Here is a 20,364-nt window from a genome sequence, read left to right as displayed (position 1 = left end):
TGCGAGAGAAACAATAATTTCCAAGGTTGGAGAGAAACGCTACGGAAAGTGATTCGAGACATGGGATTTAGGTTTAAAAAATGTAGAAATACGAGATGTATTTTGATTGAAAGAAATGATATTGTAGCATGGAGGGCCAGTTATTTATGACACCGTTTGACGGAAGTTTGGCAACACCCCTATTCGGCAAGTTTCGTGGCGTGCTGTTTAACGTGGTGGGAAGAAAGCGGGTGGAATGGAGTGAGTACAGGCGTTAACTTTTCCAAGAACGACGACAGCGCTGAAGGGGCACAGATCCGATGGTCCGACAATACTTGGATTCAAATACTTCGAAACTATGAGGTGATTATATTAAACTACAGGTTCGTACTAGTGAGTGTGTTAGGAGAAAATCCACGAACTATTAGGGAAAACACGAGAATTTTACTTGATGCAAGTAAAGATATAGGTTTGCAAGTAAATTCCGAAAATAATGACGAAAGTCAAAAAGCTGCTTTTTAAAATGCGAAAATGCCGAATTTACGCTTTCTTTTTGCATAAAATAAACTCAAATTAACCAAGTTTTTATACCGAAATGTAAATTTTTATCCACCGAAAAATAGGATCCTTATTAATTGTAGGCCTATATAAATTAATTCTAAACTGCATGTAATTGATTTGTGTGTAAATCCCTTTTGTAAGGAGTTTTCTTTAAATAGAGTTTGGATTTTACTTCCGTTCCTTTTGATACATAACAAAGTTTCAATTTAACTTCAAAAGATTTGTCATACGACTGTGAACACATTTTAATACGTTCCGAAAATTCACAAGCTCAGCTGTAAGATAGGGGGAATATACAGGGTGGAAGTAATATGACTGCATATTTTAACAGCTTATTCCGTAGAAAGAGTGCAACCAGAGTGGCCAGACTCGGGGAGAACGATTATGCCAACAGATAGTGTAAATTATGCTAGATTGCCCCAAATTATGCTACATTTCCAACTACTATAGGTTTATTTTTGTCGGACCATCGGATCTGTGCCCCTTCAGCGTCGTCGTTCTTGGAAAAGTTAACGCCTGTACTCACTCCATTCCACCCGCTTTCCTCCCACCATGTTAAACAGCAGACCATGAACCTTGTCGAAGAGGGATGTTGCCAAACTTCCGTGAAACGGTGTCATAAATAACTGGTCCTCCATGCTACAATATTATGTCTTTCAATCAAAATACATATTGTATTTCTACATTTTTTAAACCTAAATCCCATGTCTCGAATCATTTTCCGTAGTTTTTCTCTCGAACCCTGGAAATTATTGCTTCCCTCGCATGATTCAGGAATTTCTTCAATGTTGAAACTTCTTTCTGACGGTACAAAATTCTTATATCTTTCTTCTTAAAATACATCGGTTCATATCGTCTACAATAATTAAAAGTTCCCTTGGTCTGTTCTTCTCTGGTGATTCTAGCTTTTCATCTCCTGCACAGACTCCCTCTCTCCTGATTTTCTTTATTAGGAGTTCTGACCTGCCTATATAAATTACATAAAATGTTGTATTATTAGTATTAGTTAAGTAAGTAATTTTAATACATAATCAATTGAAATAAAATAAGCCTCACCTTTGATATCAGCTGCTCTTTTAGTTGCTTTATTTATTGGAAACAGATACTGACCTGTTTGTTTCTCTTCATCGCAAAATGCTATTACGTACTCGCTTAATAATATTTCTTTCGCCACTCCGTATTCATGTTGAGTTGAGAACACAGGACTGCAAAAGGTAAAAAAAGGTAAAGGTATCCCCGTAACATGCCATGAAGGCACTTAGTGGAGCATGGAGGTAGAGCCCCATGCTTTCCATGACCTCGGCACTAGAATGAGGTGGTGTGGTCGGCACCACGCTCTGACCGCCTTTTACCCCCAGGAAAGACCCGGTACTCAATTTTATAGGAGGCTGAGTGAACCTCGGGGCCTTTCAGAAAGTTTGGCAACGAGAAAAATTCCTGTCACCACCTGGGATCGAACCCCGGACCATAGCCAGCTGCTCTACCAAGTGAGCTACCCTGCCGCCCGAACACAGGACTGCAAGTGCAAATATTTTAAACTGTCCCGCAAGAAGGCCAAAATTGTGAGTAGTGGGGGACAGAAAGGGAGAGAGATAGGAATGCAGGGAGAGAAATGAATTACCGAGGCTGAAAAGGAATTAGGGTTCAGTTCGCATATCTTACGGGGGCACAGATCCGATGGTCCGACTATAGTAATGCTTTTTAAGTAATATATCTGAAGATTTTAAAGGCTTCTTCTATCTCCACTTATTTTTAAGTTTCGCTAAAAATTTTAAGGAATTGTAAAGTTGTCGGGAATGTTTCAGTACGCAATAGATGCAACAGTGCCATCTACTGGTATTAACAGAAGGAAGTGTATTGGTCGGCAGCGAGCACTGATTGAATATTAGCAAACATTTCACAACTTCTCATGCAGCCAAAAACAAAACAAAAAAAAAAACACATTTGAAAAAAAGAAAGAGATATACACACTCATCCTGATGAAGTTCTGTTTATATTTCTCCTCATACACATGCAGTTTTTTTTTTTTCGAATCCCCATGCATCTTTTTTTTTCTACGTTGAACATCCCGACCTCTTCATAGTAACGGCAAGCCATTTATAATAATAAGCATAACACTGCCAAACGAACTAGCGTCGAACGTGCCGCAGAAAGCAGCAATTGGATTATTTTAACAAGAGAAAGGCAGGATATACAGGGTGTAACAACTTTAATGTTTAGAATTTCTGGAACATGTTCCCTGACACGTTCTACGTCGATTAAACCTAACATACCTATATCCAAAGTTCTATAGGTTTGGATTATTTGTACCCCCAAAGTTAAATTTTTGAGTTTAATTTTATCGCTGAATACTGAAAGAAGTAACACCTATTTCCGAAAGTGACATGTCTATGTCATTATTTTTATTAGTATCATATTACATTTTAATATCAACTACTTGCGAGTATGAATTAAGCAGTACAAAGTTGAAAAAAAATGTCCTTAAGATTCCAAAAACTGTACTTCTTGAAATTTGCCAATAGGCACGTGAAAATACCTGTGCACTAGGAATCCTACGATTTGGGAACCGTGCTTGATATGCCAAAACAGCTGCTGTTGCATTGCCATCACACAGTCCATACACATAAACTATGCCGGCGTATTCCTGATGTGTGTACACAAAAGGCGTGTTTTAATGGTCAAAACTCAATAAAAAGACTAGTCACAATACGGTTTATTTTTCTCACAACTGTTATTTTAAACTGTTGTCTGTTTCGTTTCCTTAGCAACGTAAACAATTTTAATTTAATTTCTCTTAAAAGTAAAATTTCCTTCATTCACTGCTTTTCAAATGTTTCTTACCTATCTCTACTTAGTAATGCCATAAAATAGTCCTTGTATAAACGGTATAATGCTTGGAGCTGCAAGAAGTTCTATTTTTTCCAGCTCTGTTATCTCTGTAACCTCTCAATTTCGGATATAGGTATGTTAGGTTTAATCAACGTAGAACATGTCAGGGAACATGTTCCTGAAATTCTAAACATTAAAGTTGTTACACCCTGTATAAGTAGAAATTCTTGTCAGTATAGCCTTTAGTTTTTATCGCACTAGTTGCTAGTCTCAAGACCCTTCTTTAGTAGGCCTGTGTTTCTAGTATATTCTTCATTCAAGCAAATTTATATGACCAGTGAACATAAGCTACAGGGACATCATTTTATTTTTACTTCAATTTTTATTGTACCTGAGTTTTTTAATGTACTATACTTCACTCCCACCCCTTCTACTAATGAAGTTCAACGATCAGGCAACACAGATCCAAGACCGCATATACAGTCATAGTAGCCTTACGGTCATAGTAAACAGTACGTTCCAAAAATATGTTCGCGTTTTCCAGTGACGAAAGAGCTTTCAATATTGAATCCTTTTCACACAGGTACTGTCGTCCATTTGCCTACGTCGCATCCCGGTTTCCCCCACCAGCTTTTATTCGCCAGCTAGTGGCTGGGCTGTCGTCTTAGCTCTTTTCTGAGAACATTAATTTCTGTTAGGAATTGGACGTCTACGTAATATTATACAACTGTTTAAAACAATTTAAATAAAGGGCCTCGTTAAGTAATTAACTATCACGTGCTTTTCTCCCTTTCTACGACCCTACGACATAACCACTTGGGCGGACAGTAGATAGTATGTCTGAGTAATTTTATCTTTTCGGATCGTGCACAAGTGAAGAATGAATTTACAATACGTAACATGCTCTTTTATAGAGTAGGTACAGAATTATTTCAACATGAGTTACTAGTTACGAAGAACGAAACTAGTAATTGGGATTAGGTACAATAGTCTATAGTGCGATAATATGCACATTAGAACTGAAGCGTGTATCGAAATGAACGGCCACCATTTTAAAAAAGTGTTTATGCTCGACCATGCCGAAATGTAGTAATTATACACCTGGTAGCAGTCCTTTAATGCATGTCATTAAAGTACACCTACTCATTAAAGTACAGGCGTTTTCAGCCAATGACAACTCAGCTTACAGGTGTTCAGCCAATAACAAGTCAGCTTTGTACCGTTATAAAACCGCAAGTATCGATTATTCTCGGATATGCAATCGAAAGAGAATTAGCGAAAATTCACGGAGGCTGGAAATCCAATACTGTCGCAGAAGGTAATGTTCTGTTACTATAATAATTAGCGTTAATTGTAAATAATATTCAAATAAATTCGATTTGTCATCTCGTTTTTCAATGTCGAATTCAATAATCAAGGTTATACCAAGTTTAACGGGATTACACAAGGTCAATGACATTATTGTTCCTCGGAAAAAATCAATACTTTCGCGTCTGCACATATCTCACAATTCACGACCTAGAAAAAGGTCACTTCCGATCTTGTCAGATACAAATAAAATGTATACATCTGAATATTTCAAGTTAGAAATATGGTCGAGCATAAAAAGTCGTATGAAACTCGCCTATAATGGTAATTAAGAAGGTCGTATGAAAATTATGAAACGAGCGCAAGCGAGTTTCATAAGCATCCATACTCGCTCCTTAATTGCTATCATTATAGGCTCATTGCATAATGTACTATTAAATATCCATATTATGATAATTTTTTAATTTAACTTCATTCTCTATATTGTACGCTAATGTGCTGTAGACAGTATAATATACACTGCATAATGAATACGTCCACATGGACAGCTCAGTTCGTGAGTAAAAGCACTCATTGTTAATACTGTACTGTATTTTGATTAAACAAAAACGTAATGAAAATTATCAAAATCAAAAGCGCGATATTTCCTAGTTTACGTAAATGGATAAACTACATTTCTTCCCTCCTACACGTAGTAAAGTCATTTGTTTGTATATTACGCCAGTATCATCGAACTTCAGTCGTGGAAGGGGGTAGCAAACGGCGTTGATCCAAAGATATAGCCAGGTTAATATTAAAAATGTTAGTAACAATAAAATGATGTCCTTGTATAAACACATTCACATCATTCTCACCATCCTTTTCACCTTTCGGTACACGACATAGGAGTTTCTTAGTATGTTAGTTCCTTGTTCTGTTTGAAGGCTAAATAATAATTGTCAATCAATAATAAACAGCAAAGTTGACGAAAGAAAATAAACAATGAAAACCCTTATATTTTCGTAATTTCTGAATGATCCCTGCATATGACATGACAACATCGCCCTGAATTATCTAATATAGGAACTCTGCTCGTTAATTGCTCAATTGTCGACTTTTCAATGTCTTACACATGCGATCATTTGCGAGAGCTGCATATTTTATAAGTAGCTGTGGACACAACTTATGTATAACCTGCGTCAGCAGACTTTCTTTACGATGATATTAATATTTTCCAGCAAATGACGTACCTTGGCGGCCGCCTGCTTCTCTCCCAGCTTCTGCTGCGAGTCGCACAGAGCGCACACTTCACCCAGCAACTCGTGCGGCTTGATGAAGAGTCGTGAGCTGAGCAGGAAGGCGAACAGGTAGGCTCGGTCGGGGTAGTAGTCGGCCGTGGGCACCATGTGCTGCACTAGCGCGTCCAGCGACCCCGACACCAGGTTGCCGCCATCCCGGTACACCAGGGCCTGCAACGAGCGGACAAGTTTTATAATGGACGATTCGATTTTTCATTCATTTACAGTCTATGAGCATAATATACACAATCGACGTACACAAATGAATATGTGAGTTTCAATCGTATGTATTTTCTCTGCAGTTTACAATATACTGTAGCTCCACAAATCCCACGAAGGTTTTTACTACATTTTTTAAAACACCCTGTATATATCATCTCATTTAATTCTACTTATTATTTCATCCTTGTCACAACGTCAATCTGTATTTAATATACACGATAATTGGGCAATAACGTGAATATGTTAAGAGAAAATCCACAAACTATTAGGGAAAACACGGGAATTTTACTTGAAGCAAATAATGAGATAGGTTTGGAAATAGATCCTTAAAAAAACAAAGTATATGATTATGCCTTGCGGCCAGAACATAGTACGAAATAGAAATATCAAAAACAGTAAATTTATTCTTTGAAAAGGTGGAAAAATTAAATATCTTGGAGCAACAGTAACAAATATAAATGATACTCAGAAAGAAATTAAACGCAGAAAAAATATGGGAATTGCGTGTTATTATTCGGTTGAGAAGCTTTTGTCATCCAGTCTGCTGTCAAAAAATCTTAAAGTTAGAATTTATAAAACAGTTGTATTACCGGTTGTTCTTTATGGATGTGAAACTTGGACTCTCACTTTGACAGAGGAACAGAGGTTGAGAATAAGGTTCTTAGGAAAATATTTGAGGCTAAGAGGGATGAAGTTATAGGAGAATGGAGAAAGTTACACAACGCAGAACTACACGCATTGTATTCTTCATCTGATATTATTAGGAACACTACATCCAGACGTTTGAGATGGGCAGGGCATGTAGCACGTATGGGTGAATTCAGAAATGCATATAGAGTGTTAGTTGGGATATCTGAGGGAAAATACCTTTGAGAGGACCGAGATGTATATGGGATGATATTAAAATGGATTTTATGGAGGTGGGATGTGATGGTAGGGACTGGATTAATCTTACTCAGGATACGGACCGATTGCGGGCTTACGTGAGGGCGGCAATGAACATCCAGGTTCTCTAAAAGCCATTTATAAGTAGGGCAATAAAATATTACACTACTTTACATTACTATGTTCTCCATATGATTTCAAAGTTTGTCCGTATAATTAAGATACGCCCTGTATATGAAATTTATGCAGGAACTTCGTAAAGTTTATGTTATATTAACAAACCCTCTATCGTCCTTCATTCAATTCTGAGCCAACATAAAGTATGAAGGGAAGAAATACCAAATCTAGCCTATAGGTCGTATGAAAACTTGGCCTGCCTTACTTGTACAAGAACCCCGGGCACGTCGGTTCTATTCATAGGGGTTGGGGGGGGGGCTTTGAGTGTTCCTTCGGTTCCAAGAGAAATCTTCTAAAGAGGCAGAGATTTTTGCCTTTTACCATTTTTATTGAAAAGAGGCGAACTCCAGCCTGGCCCGTATGTGTGAGTAAGAAATGTTAAAAGCTTTCCGAAGATTAGAAAAGCAAAACTTACAACCAAGAATAACACCGCAGCTTCCTCGCCTGTTCTCTTTTAAAGAAGAACTTTCAGCTTCATTACTGAACAGATTCGCTGGATGGGTGTGGCTCAATCTGGTAGTAATTTGAATGTAGGTGTTTGGAGACTGCAGAGTTTTCCGGAGGGAGGTGTTCAAATGTTTAATAATGGATTAAGACTGTAAGTTGGTACAATGGCTTTGAAAATTGTGGCTAAATTTGCGGCTATGAACGGCTGTATGACAAAGATAGATTCCCTTACCCGCGAAGTCATAAACATTAGGTCTTTAGAGAATGCTGAAGTTGCTGAAGACTGCTTTAGAAGGAAGTTTTGAACAATTAAGTTTCTGAACAATAAAGTATTCGTTGTTATAGAAGGCTGAAAGTTCCCAGAGAAACCTTCCAGAGGGAGAGATTTTTGCCTTTTTAAAAATGTAGGTGTTCCTGCCGATACCAAATGCATCTTATGAATAGTTGAATTTCGACTAACAACTTCACAAATACTTAATTCAACAGCGTCCAATAACAGGCTCTTATCTTTCACTTTATAATACATATACGTGCAACAATAATAATAATAATAATAATAATAATAATAATAATAATAATAATAATAATAATAATACTTAAAAATAATACTAACTTACTGGCTTTTAAGGAATCCGGAGGTTCATTGCCGCCCTCATATAAGCCCGCCATCGGTCCCTATCCTGAGCAAGATTAATCCAGTCTCTATCATCATATCCCACCTCCCTCAAATCCATTTTAATATTATCTTACCATCTATGTCTCGGCCTCCCTAAAAGTATTTTCCCCTCCGGCCTCCCAACTAACACTCTGTATGCATTTATGGATTCGCCCATACGTTCTACATGCCCTGCCCATCTCAAACGTCTGGATTTAATGTTTCTAATTATGTCAGGTGAAGAATACAATGCGTGCAGTTCTGCGTTGTGTAACTTTCTCCATTCTCCTGTAACTTCATCCCGCTTAGCCCCAAATATTTACCTAAGTACCTTATTCTCAAACACCCTTAACCTATGTTCCTCTCTCAAAGTGAGAGTCCAAGTTTCACAACCATACAGAAGAACCGGTAATATAACTGTTTTATAAATTCTAACTTTCAGATTTTTTGACAGGAGACCGGAAGATAAAAGCTTCTCAACCGAATAATAACAGGCACTTCCCATATTTATTATGTTTTTAATTTCCTCCCGAGTGTCATTTATATTTGTTACTGTTGCTCCCAGGTATTTGAATTTTTCCACCTTTTCAAAGAATAAATTTCCAATTTGTATATTTCCATTTCGTACAATATTCTTGTTACGAGACATAATAATATACTTTGTCTTTTCGTGATTTATTTACAAACCTATCTCTTTACTTACTTCAAGTAATAATAATAATAATAATAATAATAATAATAATAATAATAATAATAATAATAATAATAATAATAAAGGTAAAGGTACCCCCGTAACACGCCATGAAGCCACTTGGGGGGCATGGAGGTAGAGCCCCGTGCTTTCCATGACCTCGGCACTAGAATGAGGTGGTGTGGTCGGCACCACGCTCTGACCGCCTTTTACCCCCGGGGAAGACCCGGTACTCAATTTTATAGGAGGCTGAGTGAACCTCGGGGCCGTTCTGAAAGTGTGGCAACGAGAAAAAATCCTGTCACCACCTGGGATCGAACCCCGGACCTTCCAGTCCGTAACCAGTTAATAATAATAATAATAATAATAATATATTTATTTCGTTTATTTATTTACTAATATTTAATATGCTATACAACAGCCAGGTGCCAATAACAGTAATTATGATAGAGATTACGATAAAAGTACATAGAAATAATTATTAAAATAATGACAATTTAAAATAGTTATAATTGAAAATTAAAAGATGGAATCTTATAAATGAATATAATACAAATGATATAATAGATAATGAGAATAATATTACAATACATATCTAAACAAAGACGTAAATTAAAAACAACTGACATAAAACTCCAAAAAAGTATATACTACACATTAAATGGATCCAAGTTTAATCTATGCGAACTATAATACTTTGTATATCTGGAGACCGGAAAGAGAGAGAGAGATTTAGAATTTTTGTTGTAAAAAAATTATGAAATCTCAAACCCTTAGCAGGAATACGAAGACTGATATTGCTTAAGAAGAATTCATATTAAATATTGTCCAGGAAACGGTGAAAAATTCCCCGTTCCAAACATAAATTTTAAAGATAGCCTCGTACCGACAAAAGAACAGCAGCTGTCAAAGCCCTCACACAAACTAAGCTGTTGTCAAGCATTTTATATTACTTCCGTTGTTTGATCTATTTGCTTAGAAAAAGATTTAACAGGCCTTTCTGTAAAGAAAAAAAGTAAAATGCATTCTAAATGATAAAAAAAATTCTTAAAAGTAGTAAAAATGACCAAAAAATGCCGAAAAATTAATAATTACCTATTAGTTCAAAAACATCAAACATGTAAAAATTGCAATATAAGGAATTAATTTTTTACGTCGATATTAACATAGAAAGAATTTCTGTATTAGTAGGCATCGTCTAGTGTAAAAAAATAAGAAGATGACTTTTCATCAACATATGCCCCCTAATTATTGTTGTTCCGCATTAAAATATATTCAAAGTAGAAGATACTGAGGAGAATGAATGAATGAATGAATGAATGAATGAATGAATGAATGAATGAATGAATGAATGAATGAATGAATGAATGAATGAATGAATGAATGAATGAATGAATGAATACTTACTTACTGGCTTTTAAGGAACCCGGAGGTTCATTGCCGTCCTCACATAAGCCCGCCATTGGTCCCTATCCTGAGCAAGATCAATCCAGTCTCTATCATCATATCCCACCTCCCTCAAATCCATTTTAATATTATCTTTCCATCTACGTCTCGGCCTCCTCAAAGGTCTTTTTCCCTCCGGCCTCCCAACTAACACTCTATATGCATTTCTGGATTGGCCAATACGCGCTACATGCCCTGCCCATCTCAAACGTCTGGATTTAATGTTCCTAATTATGTCAGGTGAAGTATACAATGCGTGCAGCTCTGTGTTGTGTAACTTTCTCCATTCTCCTGTGACTTCATCCCTCTTAGCCCCAAATATTTTCCTAAGAACCTTATCCTCAAACACCCTTAACCTATGTTCCTCTCTCAAAGTGAGAGTCCAAGTTTCACAACCATACCGAACAATCGGTAATATAACTGTTTTATAAATCCTAACTTTCAGACTTTTTGACAGAAGACTAGATGATAAAAGCTTCTCAACCGAATAATAACAGGCATTTCCCATATTTATTCTGCGTTTAATTTCCTCCCGAGTGTCATTTAGATTTGTTACTGTTGCTCCAAGATATTTGAATTTTTCCACCTCTTCGAAGGATAAATCTCCAATTTTTATAGTTCCATTTCGTACAATATTCTGGTCACGAGACATAATCACATACTTAGTCTTTTCGGGATTTACTTCCAACCCTATCGCTCTACTTGCTTCAACAAGAATTTCTGCGTTTTCCCTAATTGTTTGTGGATTTTCTCCTAACATATTCACGTCATCTGCATAGACAAAAAGCTGATGTAACCCGTTCAATTCCAAACCCTCTGTGTTACCCTGAACTTTCCTAATGGCATATTCTAGAGCGAAGTTAAAAAGTAAAGATGATAGTGCATCTCCCTGCTTTAGCCCCCAGTGAATTGGAAAAGCATCAGATAGAAACTGGCCTATACGGACTCTGCTGTAAGTTTCACTAAGACACATTTTAATTAATCGAACTAGTTTCTTGGGAATACCAAATTCAATAAGAACATTATATACATAAATAAATAAATGCATAAATACATAAATAAATAAATAAATAAATAAATAAATAAATGCATAAATACATAAATATAAATAAATAAATTAATTAATAAATAGATAAATATATAAATAAATAAATAAATAAACAGATACATAAATAAATAAACAGTGAAATAAATACATAAATAGAAATAAGTAAATTTTAAATTTTAAAATGAAGCAGAAATATCTAAAAACAGAATTTGAAACATTCTGGGGTTCTAGAACGTATACACAGGAGTACGCTTGTCATAGCCTCCCTTCTGTGTAAACTACACATCTCTCTCACCTGTTTGGGACAAGACCGGTGTAAAGATGGGAACGCTTTGATGGTACGATTTCTGGAGGCACAAATACTGATATCTGCACGCACGAGAACTCATTAAAACGCCTCCCTACACCCACCCGGGGCGATACTTTGTCAGGATAATAGCATATTTGATACTCTAGCTCCGGGGTACTTACAAGGGCGCTTCAGATTTCAAACGATGCCGCCCCCACCCTCTCTCAAGGAAGCTCCTAACTGGAATATTCTTGACCAAATAAAGCTCTCAGACGAAACAGACTTCCACATACACCTACCAATAGCTTCAAATACTTCAGTACAAAGCGAAGAAGCCATTCAGAGGGGTGGATCCACAGCAAGAGCATTTTGTTGCTATGACTACCCTTGCGTTCTGTAAATATGAACATATGAAAGCTATGAAGATCTCCTTACGCAACAAAATTGCTCTAAAATATTATCAACTGCTCTGTTTTCGTCTATACTTTCTCCTCCCCTACTCTTTTTCCCTTTGCACTCGTTTCTATATTCTCTTCCGTTCTAATATATTGTATCCTATTCTATTCCGATTCTTTCTATTCTAACCTATTCTATTCCGTTCCAAATTATTCAATTCTATTCTGTTCCAAACTATTCTATCCTGTTCCAAACTATTCTATTCTATTTTATCATGTTCCAAACTATTTTATTGTATCATGTTCCAAAATATTCTATTCTATTTTATTATGTTCCAAACTATTCTATTATTTTCCAAACTATTCTACTCTGTTCCAAATTATTCTATTATGTTCCAAACTATTCTATTATGTTCTAAACTATTATATTCTATCATGTTCCAAAATATTCTATTCTATTTTATTATGTTCCAAACTATGCTATTTTATTATGTTCCAAACTGTTCTATTATTTTCCAAACTATTCTATTCTGTTCCAAATTATTCTATTATGTTCCAAACTATTCTATTATGTTCCAAACTATTATATTCTATCATGTACCAAAATATTCTATTCTATTTTATTATGTTCCAAACTATTCTATTTTATTCTATTCCAAACTATTCTATTCTGTTACAAACTATTGTATTCAATTCTGTTCCAAAATATTCTATTCTATCCTGTTCCAAACTACTCTATTCTATCTTGTTCCAAACTATTCTATTCTATTTTATTATGTTCCAAACTATTCTATTGTACCATGTCCCAAAATATTGTATTCTATTTTATGTTCCAAACTATTTTATTATGTTCCAAACTATCATATTCTATCATGTTCCAAAATATTCTATTCTATTTTATTATGTTCCAAACTATTCTATTTTATTGTGTTCCAAACTATTCTATTACGTTCCAAACTATTCTATTCTGTTCCAAACTATTGTATTCAATTTTGTTCCAAAATATTCTATTCTATTCTGTTCCAAACTACTCTATTCTATCTTGTTTCAAACTATTCTATTCTATTTTATTATGTTCCAAACTATTATATTCTATCATGTTCCAAAATATTCTATTCTATTTTATTATGTTCCAAACTATTCTATTTTATTATGTTCCAAACTATTCTATTTTATTACGTTCCAAACTATTCTATTATTTTCCAAACTCTTCTATTCTGTTCCAAATTATTCTATTATGTTCCAAACTATTGTCTTATGTTCCAAACTATTATATTCTATCATGTTCCAAAATATTCTATTCTATTTTATTATGTTCCAAACTATTCTATTTTATTGTGTTCCAAACTATTCTATTATGTTCCAAACTATTCTATTCTGTTCCAAACTATTGTATTCAATTTTGTTCCAAAATATTCTATTCTATCCTGTTCCAAACTACTCTATTCTATCTTGTTTCAAACTATTCTATTCTATTTTATTATGTTCCAAACTATTATATTCTATTTTATGTTCCAAACTATTCTATTATGTTCCAAACTATCATATTCTATCATGTTCCAAAATATTCTATTCTATTTTATTATGTTTCAAACTATTTTGTTATTGCGTTCCAAACTATTCTAATATTTTCCAAACTCTTATATTCTGTTCCAAATTATTCTACTATGTTCCAAACTATTCTATTCTATCATGTTCCAAAATATTCTATTCTATTCTATTTTATTATGTTCCAAACTATTCTAATATTTTCCAAACTATTGTCTTATGTTCCAAACTATTCTATTCTATCATGTTCCAAAATATTCTATTCTATTTTATTATGTTCCAAACTATTCTATTTTATTATGTTCCAAATTATTATATTATGTTCCAAACTATTCTATTATTTTCCAAACTATTCTATTCTGTTCCAAATTATTCTATTATGTTCCAAACTATTGTCTTATGTTCCAAACTATTCTATTCTATTATGTTCCAAACTATTTTATCCTATTCTATTACAAACTATCCTATTCTATTCCACTCCATCCTATGCTACTCACTTCCTTTTCTATTCCGTTTCATTCTAGTCTCTTTCAATCCATTACATCCTATTCTATTTCTTTTTAAACTTTAATATTCCACTTCGTTCCAGCCTGATCCATTCTAACCTCTCTCATATTTTCATCTGACACAACTTGGTCCAATATGTATCTCTTGCTGTGAAGTTAGCAGTTTAATATTACTTTATTTATGCCCTGTTTAATCCATCAGATGCATAACTTCCGTGTTTTACTGTATTAACGTGTATGATGAATCTACGAACACTGGTCAACAAGTACAGTGCAACCCTTACAATAATTTACGCCCGTACTATTTATATTAGTGACACAGAGTAATAAAGTAATAAATTTGCGAAAATATTCTAATGATACACCATTGCTACACGCGAAATGAAATGAAGTATCGCTTTGTAATTCTTTATTTACGCATTTTTAAATACGTCAAGTTTTTTTTTTCAGGCGATGATAATGAAGTAGAAATGGTGCAATGTCAATAGCAGAGCTATGTTTAAGGATGTTAAACTCTAAAGGAGATTAAAAAAATGTGAAAAAAAATAATTAAAATATGTCTTCATAAACTTACTTTTTTTTTGCCATCTGAAAAATTAGTTTTACACTTTAATGTTCTTAAAATAAGAAAAATTTATTATATCGTATTAATAAAATTCATATATAAAATTCGAAATAATTTTGACTTGCATCCTAGATCATATATATAACAGATCACTCATCGCTATGTTAAAATCGGTAGCACTTTGAAGAGAACAACCGCCAGGATCGCCACCCGTCCGCCGTAAACGAACACGAGATGGCAGTACAGTCGCTAATGCAATTCAAATGGGAATTATGACGTGCCTCCTTATGTAACACCTAGATGCCAGCATAGTAAACCTGACAAAAGTTGTTACCGTCAAAGTCTATAAGGCCGACCTATCTGTTACATATATGATCTAGGCTTGCATTCTCATAGTTATGAAACAAAATGTATGAATTCTTTAAGATTGTTTGAACCAAGTTGCAACACTGCTACAGTATTTAATCATAGTAGTAATTTAGGCCCAAGAATATATAACAAATTTATATTTAAATATCCTAATCTTGTCAATTCTAATAGTTCTAGTATTAAATTTGAAAAGTTATATGTGGATTTTATAAATAACGAAAAATTGTAAATTTAAATTTATATATTCTTATTGCGTAGTAGACATAAGACAAATTGTATTATATACTTCTTTATTTAAATTCAGGAATCCGCCCCTGAGCACGAGTTCTACTCTTTCAGGGGTGTGCTAAAGTTTTATCTCTATATAAGAGTCTATTATATTTTGTGTTACAATTGTTAGTCAGCTGCGTTTCCAATTCACTGTGGGCTAAAGCAAGGAGATGCACTATCACCTTTACTTTTTAACTTTGCTCTAGAGTATGCCGTTAGGAAAGTCCAGGATAACAGAGAGGGTTTGGAATTTAACGGGTTACATCAGCTTCTTGTCTATGCGGATGACGTGAATATGCCTATGTTAGGAGAAAATCCACAAACGATTAGGGAAAACACTGAAATTTTACTGGAAGCAAGTGAAGACATAGGTTTGGAAGTAAATCCTGAAAAGACAAAGTATACGATTATGTCTCGTGACGAGAATATTGTACGATATGGAAATATAAAAATTGGAAATTTATCTTTTGAAGAGGTGGAGAAGTTCAAATATCTGGGAGCAACAATAACAAATATAAATGATACTCGGGAGGAAATTAAACACAGAATAAATATGGGAAATGCCTGTTATTATTCGGTTGAGAAACTTTTATCATCCAGTCTGCTGTCGAAAAATCTGAAAGCTAGAATTTATAAAACAGTTATATTACCGGTTGTTCTTTATGGTTGTGAAACTTGGACTCTCACTTTGAGAGAGGAACATAGGTTAAGGGTGTTTGAGAATAAAGTGCTTAGGAAAATATTTGGGGCTAAGAGGGATGAAGTTACAGGAGAATGGAGAAAGTTACACAACACAGAACTGCACGCATTGTATTTTTCACCTGACATAATTAGGAACATTAAATCCAGACGTTTGAGATGGGCAGGGCATGTAGCGCGTATTGGCGAATCCAGAAATGCATATAGAGTGTTAATTGGGAGGCCGGAGGGAAAAAGACCTTTAGGGAGGCCGAGACGTAGATGGGAAGATAATATTAAAATGGATTTGAGGGAGGTGGGATATGATGATAGAGAATGGATTAATCTTGCTCAGGATAGGGAACAATGGTGGGCTTATGTGAGGGCGGCAATGAACCTGCAGGTTCCTTAAAAGCCAGTAGCCTAAGTAAGTAAGTAAGTTACAATTATTAGGAAAGTAATACATACATAAATAAATAGGCTACATATTTCCACAAGATACCTATATGCAGCCCGATTGTAGCTGGTTGATTTTAATTTGGCCGCTAGCCTAAAAAAGTCTGAAAACCACATTTGTAACTTTTCTAATAACGATGAGCTATAAAATTCAACACAAAACATTGCATTTATGTAGAACAAACATAAAACAGATACGCTGGCAAGAACTGTTGTTGTGATCGCTTTTTGTTAACAAGGGCTCGTAACTAAGCGACCACTTGATTAAAGTGTCATGCTAGGTGTGTGGTGTTGTAGGAACTGTGTAGGAACTGAGAAATACATCAGCAAACGACTCGGAAAAATTCTGCCACTTCCACGGGTCTGAACTGCCCCAGAGGCGAGCGCCAGTGACCAGTCGGCAACTACCAAGCGAGACTTGCTGACATCAACTATCGGTATCAGTGCAAGAGTGAATCAAGGCGTAGCACACAAACGATGACCTATTTTAAAGAAGACCTCGTACAGTAAAATACTAGTGAGCTATTCCATCTCAAATCAAGCGAAATATAGAGAAAACTGACCTTACAATTTCTAAATACAATGAAACTTTTTTTGTACGTAGACAACTGTGATACAATGCTTTGTGCAAAGTTTGAGGCATCAGAACTTCATAGTGATTAAATTTAAAATATTTAAATTTATCATATTTTCATAAAATTAACAACTTTAAACTGTTGTAGCTCCGAAACCCTTTCACCCAATGATCAAAATCATGGTTTATCTTGATGCTGTGAAATTAAAGTTTATATTGACATATAAACAGATTTTCTTACTTTTTATGGAATTGGAGAAATTTAGATTTTTCTTCATTAAGACGCCTTTGGCCACGAAAAAATATTTTTAAAATATATGGTTAGACTCCGCATTGAAAGTACAAATAAACACATATTTTTTACTGGTGCAACGTTGATAAGAAAGTATTGAAAATATCAAATAAAGAAAATAAATAGTACGCGCGTGAACTAACCAGCTGACTGTGAGACGGCAGCTAGCCCGAGACAAGCAAGGCCAGGAGACAAACACGTGATGTTTCGTCTAGTAGCGCATAGCTGGGCTAGCTTTATCACAAGTTTTCATAAACACAGGAGTAAAATGACGCCCAACGCTCGCTTATCTTCAGTTCTCGGCCAGTGCGTGCAGTATTGCGCCGTTCAAGTCCAGGCGTGTCAAAATAATTTATTTAATACTCTCGAAACTTACTGCCACACCACTAAGCAAACAATGCCGAATCCCTCTTAATAATGCAAGGTTTTTTCTCAATATTTTTTTACATTTTTACAAATGGCCAAAAAGCCTAAAAGTAAGTAAGATCAGATTATCTGTCTCTCTGTGTACAATAAAAATAAGGATTACTTCTTAACATAACCTACCAAATGTCAGCTTCAAAATGAGCTGCTGTTCAATGTTCTGCAGTAAATGGTTCCAGAGTTCTGAGCGCTGAAACAGGGTTGTTTTTATAAAATACGCTAAATTTGTCGCTCAACCATACGATAACCGTTTGACTTTCGATAGTATATTTTTGAAAATGCACTCTCCTCAGCACCTTGTACAAATAGGGAAAAAATTAGAGTATAAAAAAATGCGAGATGTTTTACTTATTGATTTCATATGGAATAGCCCTAGTACACTGATGTGTATTAAAAATGCGTTTCTTGGCAGAAACTATTTCAGTGGATGGATAATGAAAGGAGAATATTAAGAAACAATGGTAGACAGTGTGTAGATGGGAGGATAATATTAAAATGTATTTGAGGGAGGTGGGATATAATGGTAGGGACTGGATTAATCTTGCTCAGGATAGGGATTGATGGCGGGCTTATGTGAGGGCGGCAATGAACCTGCGGGTTCCTTAAAAGCCGTAAGTAAGTAAGTAGGTAAGTAAATAAATAAGTAAGTAAGGTAGACAGTGTGTGAGACGAAACTAATCTGTGTGTGTGAGAAAGTATGTAAAGACAGTGTAATATTATACAGGGACATCACTTTATTTTTACCAACATTTTTAACATTAACCTGGCTATACTCGGAAACACTGTTACCCCCTTCCATTACAGGAGTTTGATGTTACTAGTGTAATATGCAAACAAATCATTTTACTAGGTATAGGAGGAGAGAAAAGTAGTGTATCCATTTATGTTGTAGGGAAATACGATATTACGATTTTCAGTTTGATCATCACTTTTACGGAATTTATCAAAATACAGTAGAGTAGTAACAATTTTTTTTCAAAAACTCAACTTTTCAGGCGGCTATGTTCGTTATGTAATGTCTACTTTATTTAGCATATTAATTATTGGTGTTAACATACAATATAGAGAGTGCATTTAAATTGAGGGGCATAAGTAAAGGGCTGTAAGTGCACTTAAGTTACTTTTGAGAAAATGGGGTCTACATATTTAAGCTTTCGTAAAATCGGTGAAATTTTTATTCAAATTTTAATGTGTGATGCGATTAAAATAACCCTTTGCCGCTAAAATTTTAGATACTTTTGCTTACACTGGATGCGTTTAACTCATGTTATCACAAATGTCACTAGCATTCCTTTGCTTCTAACCACCTCAATTCAAAATAAGCTAATCTGAATTTTTAAACAAGTTGCTGAAAATGGTTGCCGTTCATTACAATGCAGGCTTCAATTCTTTTATGCATATTATTAAAAACATTTTGAAACATATTCTCTGAAATTGAATTTATCGTTTCCTGAATATAATTTTTAGTACGATATTATTAATATAGGTTCTTTCTTCTATAGAAAACGCAATCATATTTCTGAATCACACTATACACTGCAGTGTTCACTTCACTGCTTGAAGACTTCGAATGCAACAGCGGCCGTAATTTTGTGTGTCTGACGGGAGCAAGGACATTAGTGAAGGGGTGAGAGTGAAGTATATTCAGAAATTCAGGTACAATAAAAATGCAAGTAAAAATAAAATGATGTCCCTGTAGTTATATAAGACCTGAATTTTTGCTAGAATTATGAGAAAGGAGGACAACGTATCATACTCGTAACATAATGTTTTGCCTGAAAGGGGTTATAAATATCGCACTGCTAGCAGATTAAAGCTCCCTAGGGACAGAATTTTTGGATCGCTACCATAATGCAAAAATAAAACACACCCGCAAGATCCATCACATAAATTGCGTTCTAGTGTTTGTATGGCATGTCCAATAAATTTATAATCGATCGACCACCGAGTTGCTGAAAGTTTTAGTCTACTGTGAATAGGAAATTGGTTCAGGGACTGAAGGCTTTTTTATATAGATGATGGGAGCCGGGCCAAAGGAAATTGAATTCCTGCTCTAGCCATCTTCGTCGCCACTCGCTAAAACATCAACAATCGCGGTGGTCGGTAACACCTCTTCTTTTTATTCCGGAAGTTTGTTTCGAAATTACGAAGCCTGAAAGCTTCCAAATATAATTATAAGCCGAAGGGAACGTACATAGCACCAAAATGACTCTGATGGTAGTGAAGTTGTGGTAATGACTATCAGTCCGTTGGCAGCACTGCCAACTTTGTCTAGCTACTAGAATCTGGTAAGCTGGTTGGAAAATCAGGCAGAAAAATATCGTTGCTTAACAGCCATTTTGCATCTGGTGTGTGATACATCAATTCATATCAATGTTTGGTTGTAGAATCCAAAACGACCTCCGGAATTGCTGTATGACGTAAGGGTTTCGAGATATTTTAGATTTTATATGGATTTTAAAATATTTTTACAT

The 20,364-nt window shown here is 35.0% G+C and overlaps 1 protein-coding gene across 1 annotated transcript in view; it reads right to left on the bottom strand.

The window, feature by feature from the left end:
- LOC138700214 (ras-GEF domain-containing family member 1B-A) overlaps positions 1 to 20,364 on the bottom strand; it is a 760,608-nt gene that overhangs the window by 182,232 nt on the left and 558,012 nt on the right. Inside the window, exon 3 of the mRNA XM_069826665.1 lies at positions 5,907 to 6,125. Within this exon, the coding sequence (XP_069682766.1) occupies positions 5,907 to 6,062 (156 nt within the window). The 5' untranslated portion in view covers positions 6,063 to 6,125. The remainder of the gene's footprint in view (positions 1 to 5,906; positions 6,126 to 20,364) is intronic.

This window comes from Periplaneta americana, chromosome 5 (genome assembly GCF_040183065.1).
Source record: "Periplaneta americana isolate PAMFEO1 chromosome 5, P.americana_PAMFEO1_priV1, whole genome shotgun sequence".
Lineage (NCBI taxonomy): Eukaryota > Metazoa > Arthropoda > Insecta > Blattodea > Blattidae > Periplaneta > Periplaneta americana.
This window is presented reverse-complemented; position numbering and strand designations above follow the sequence as displayed.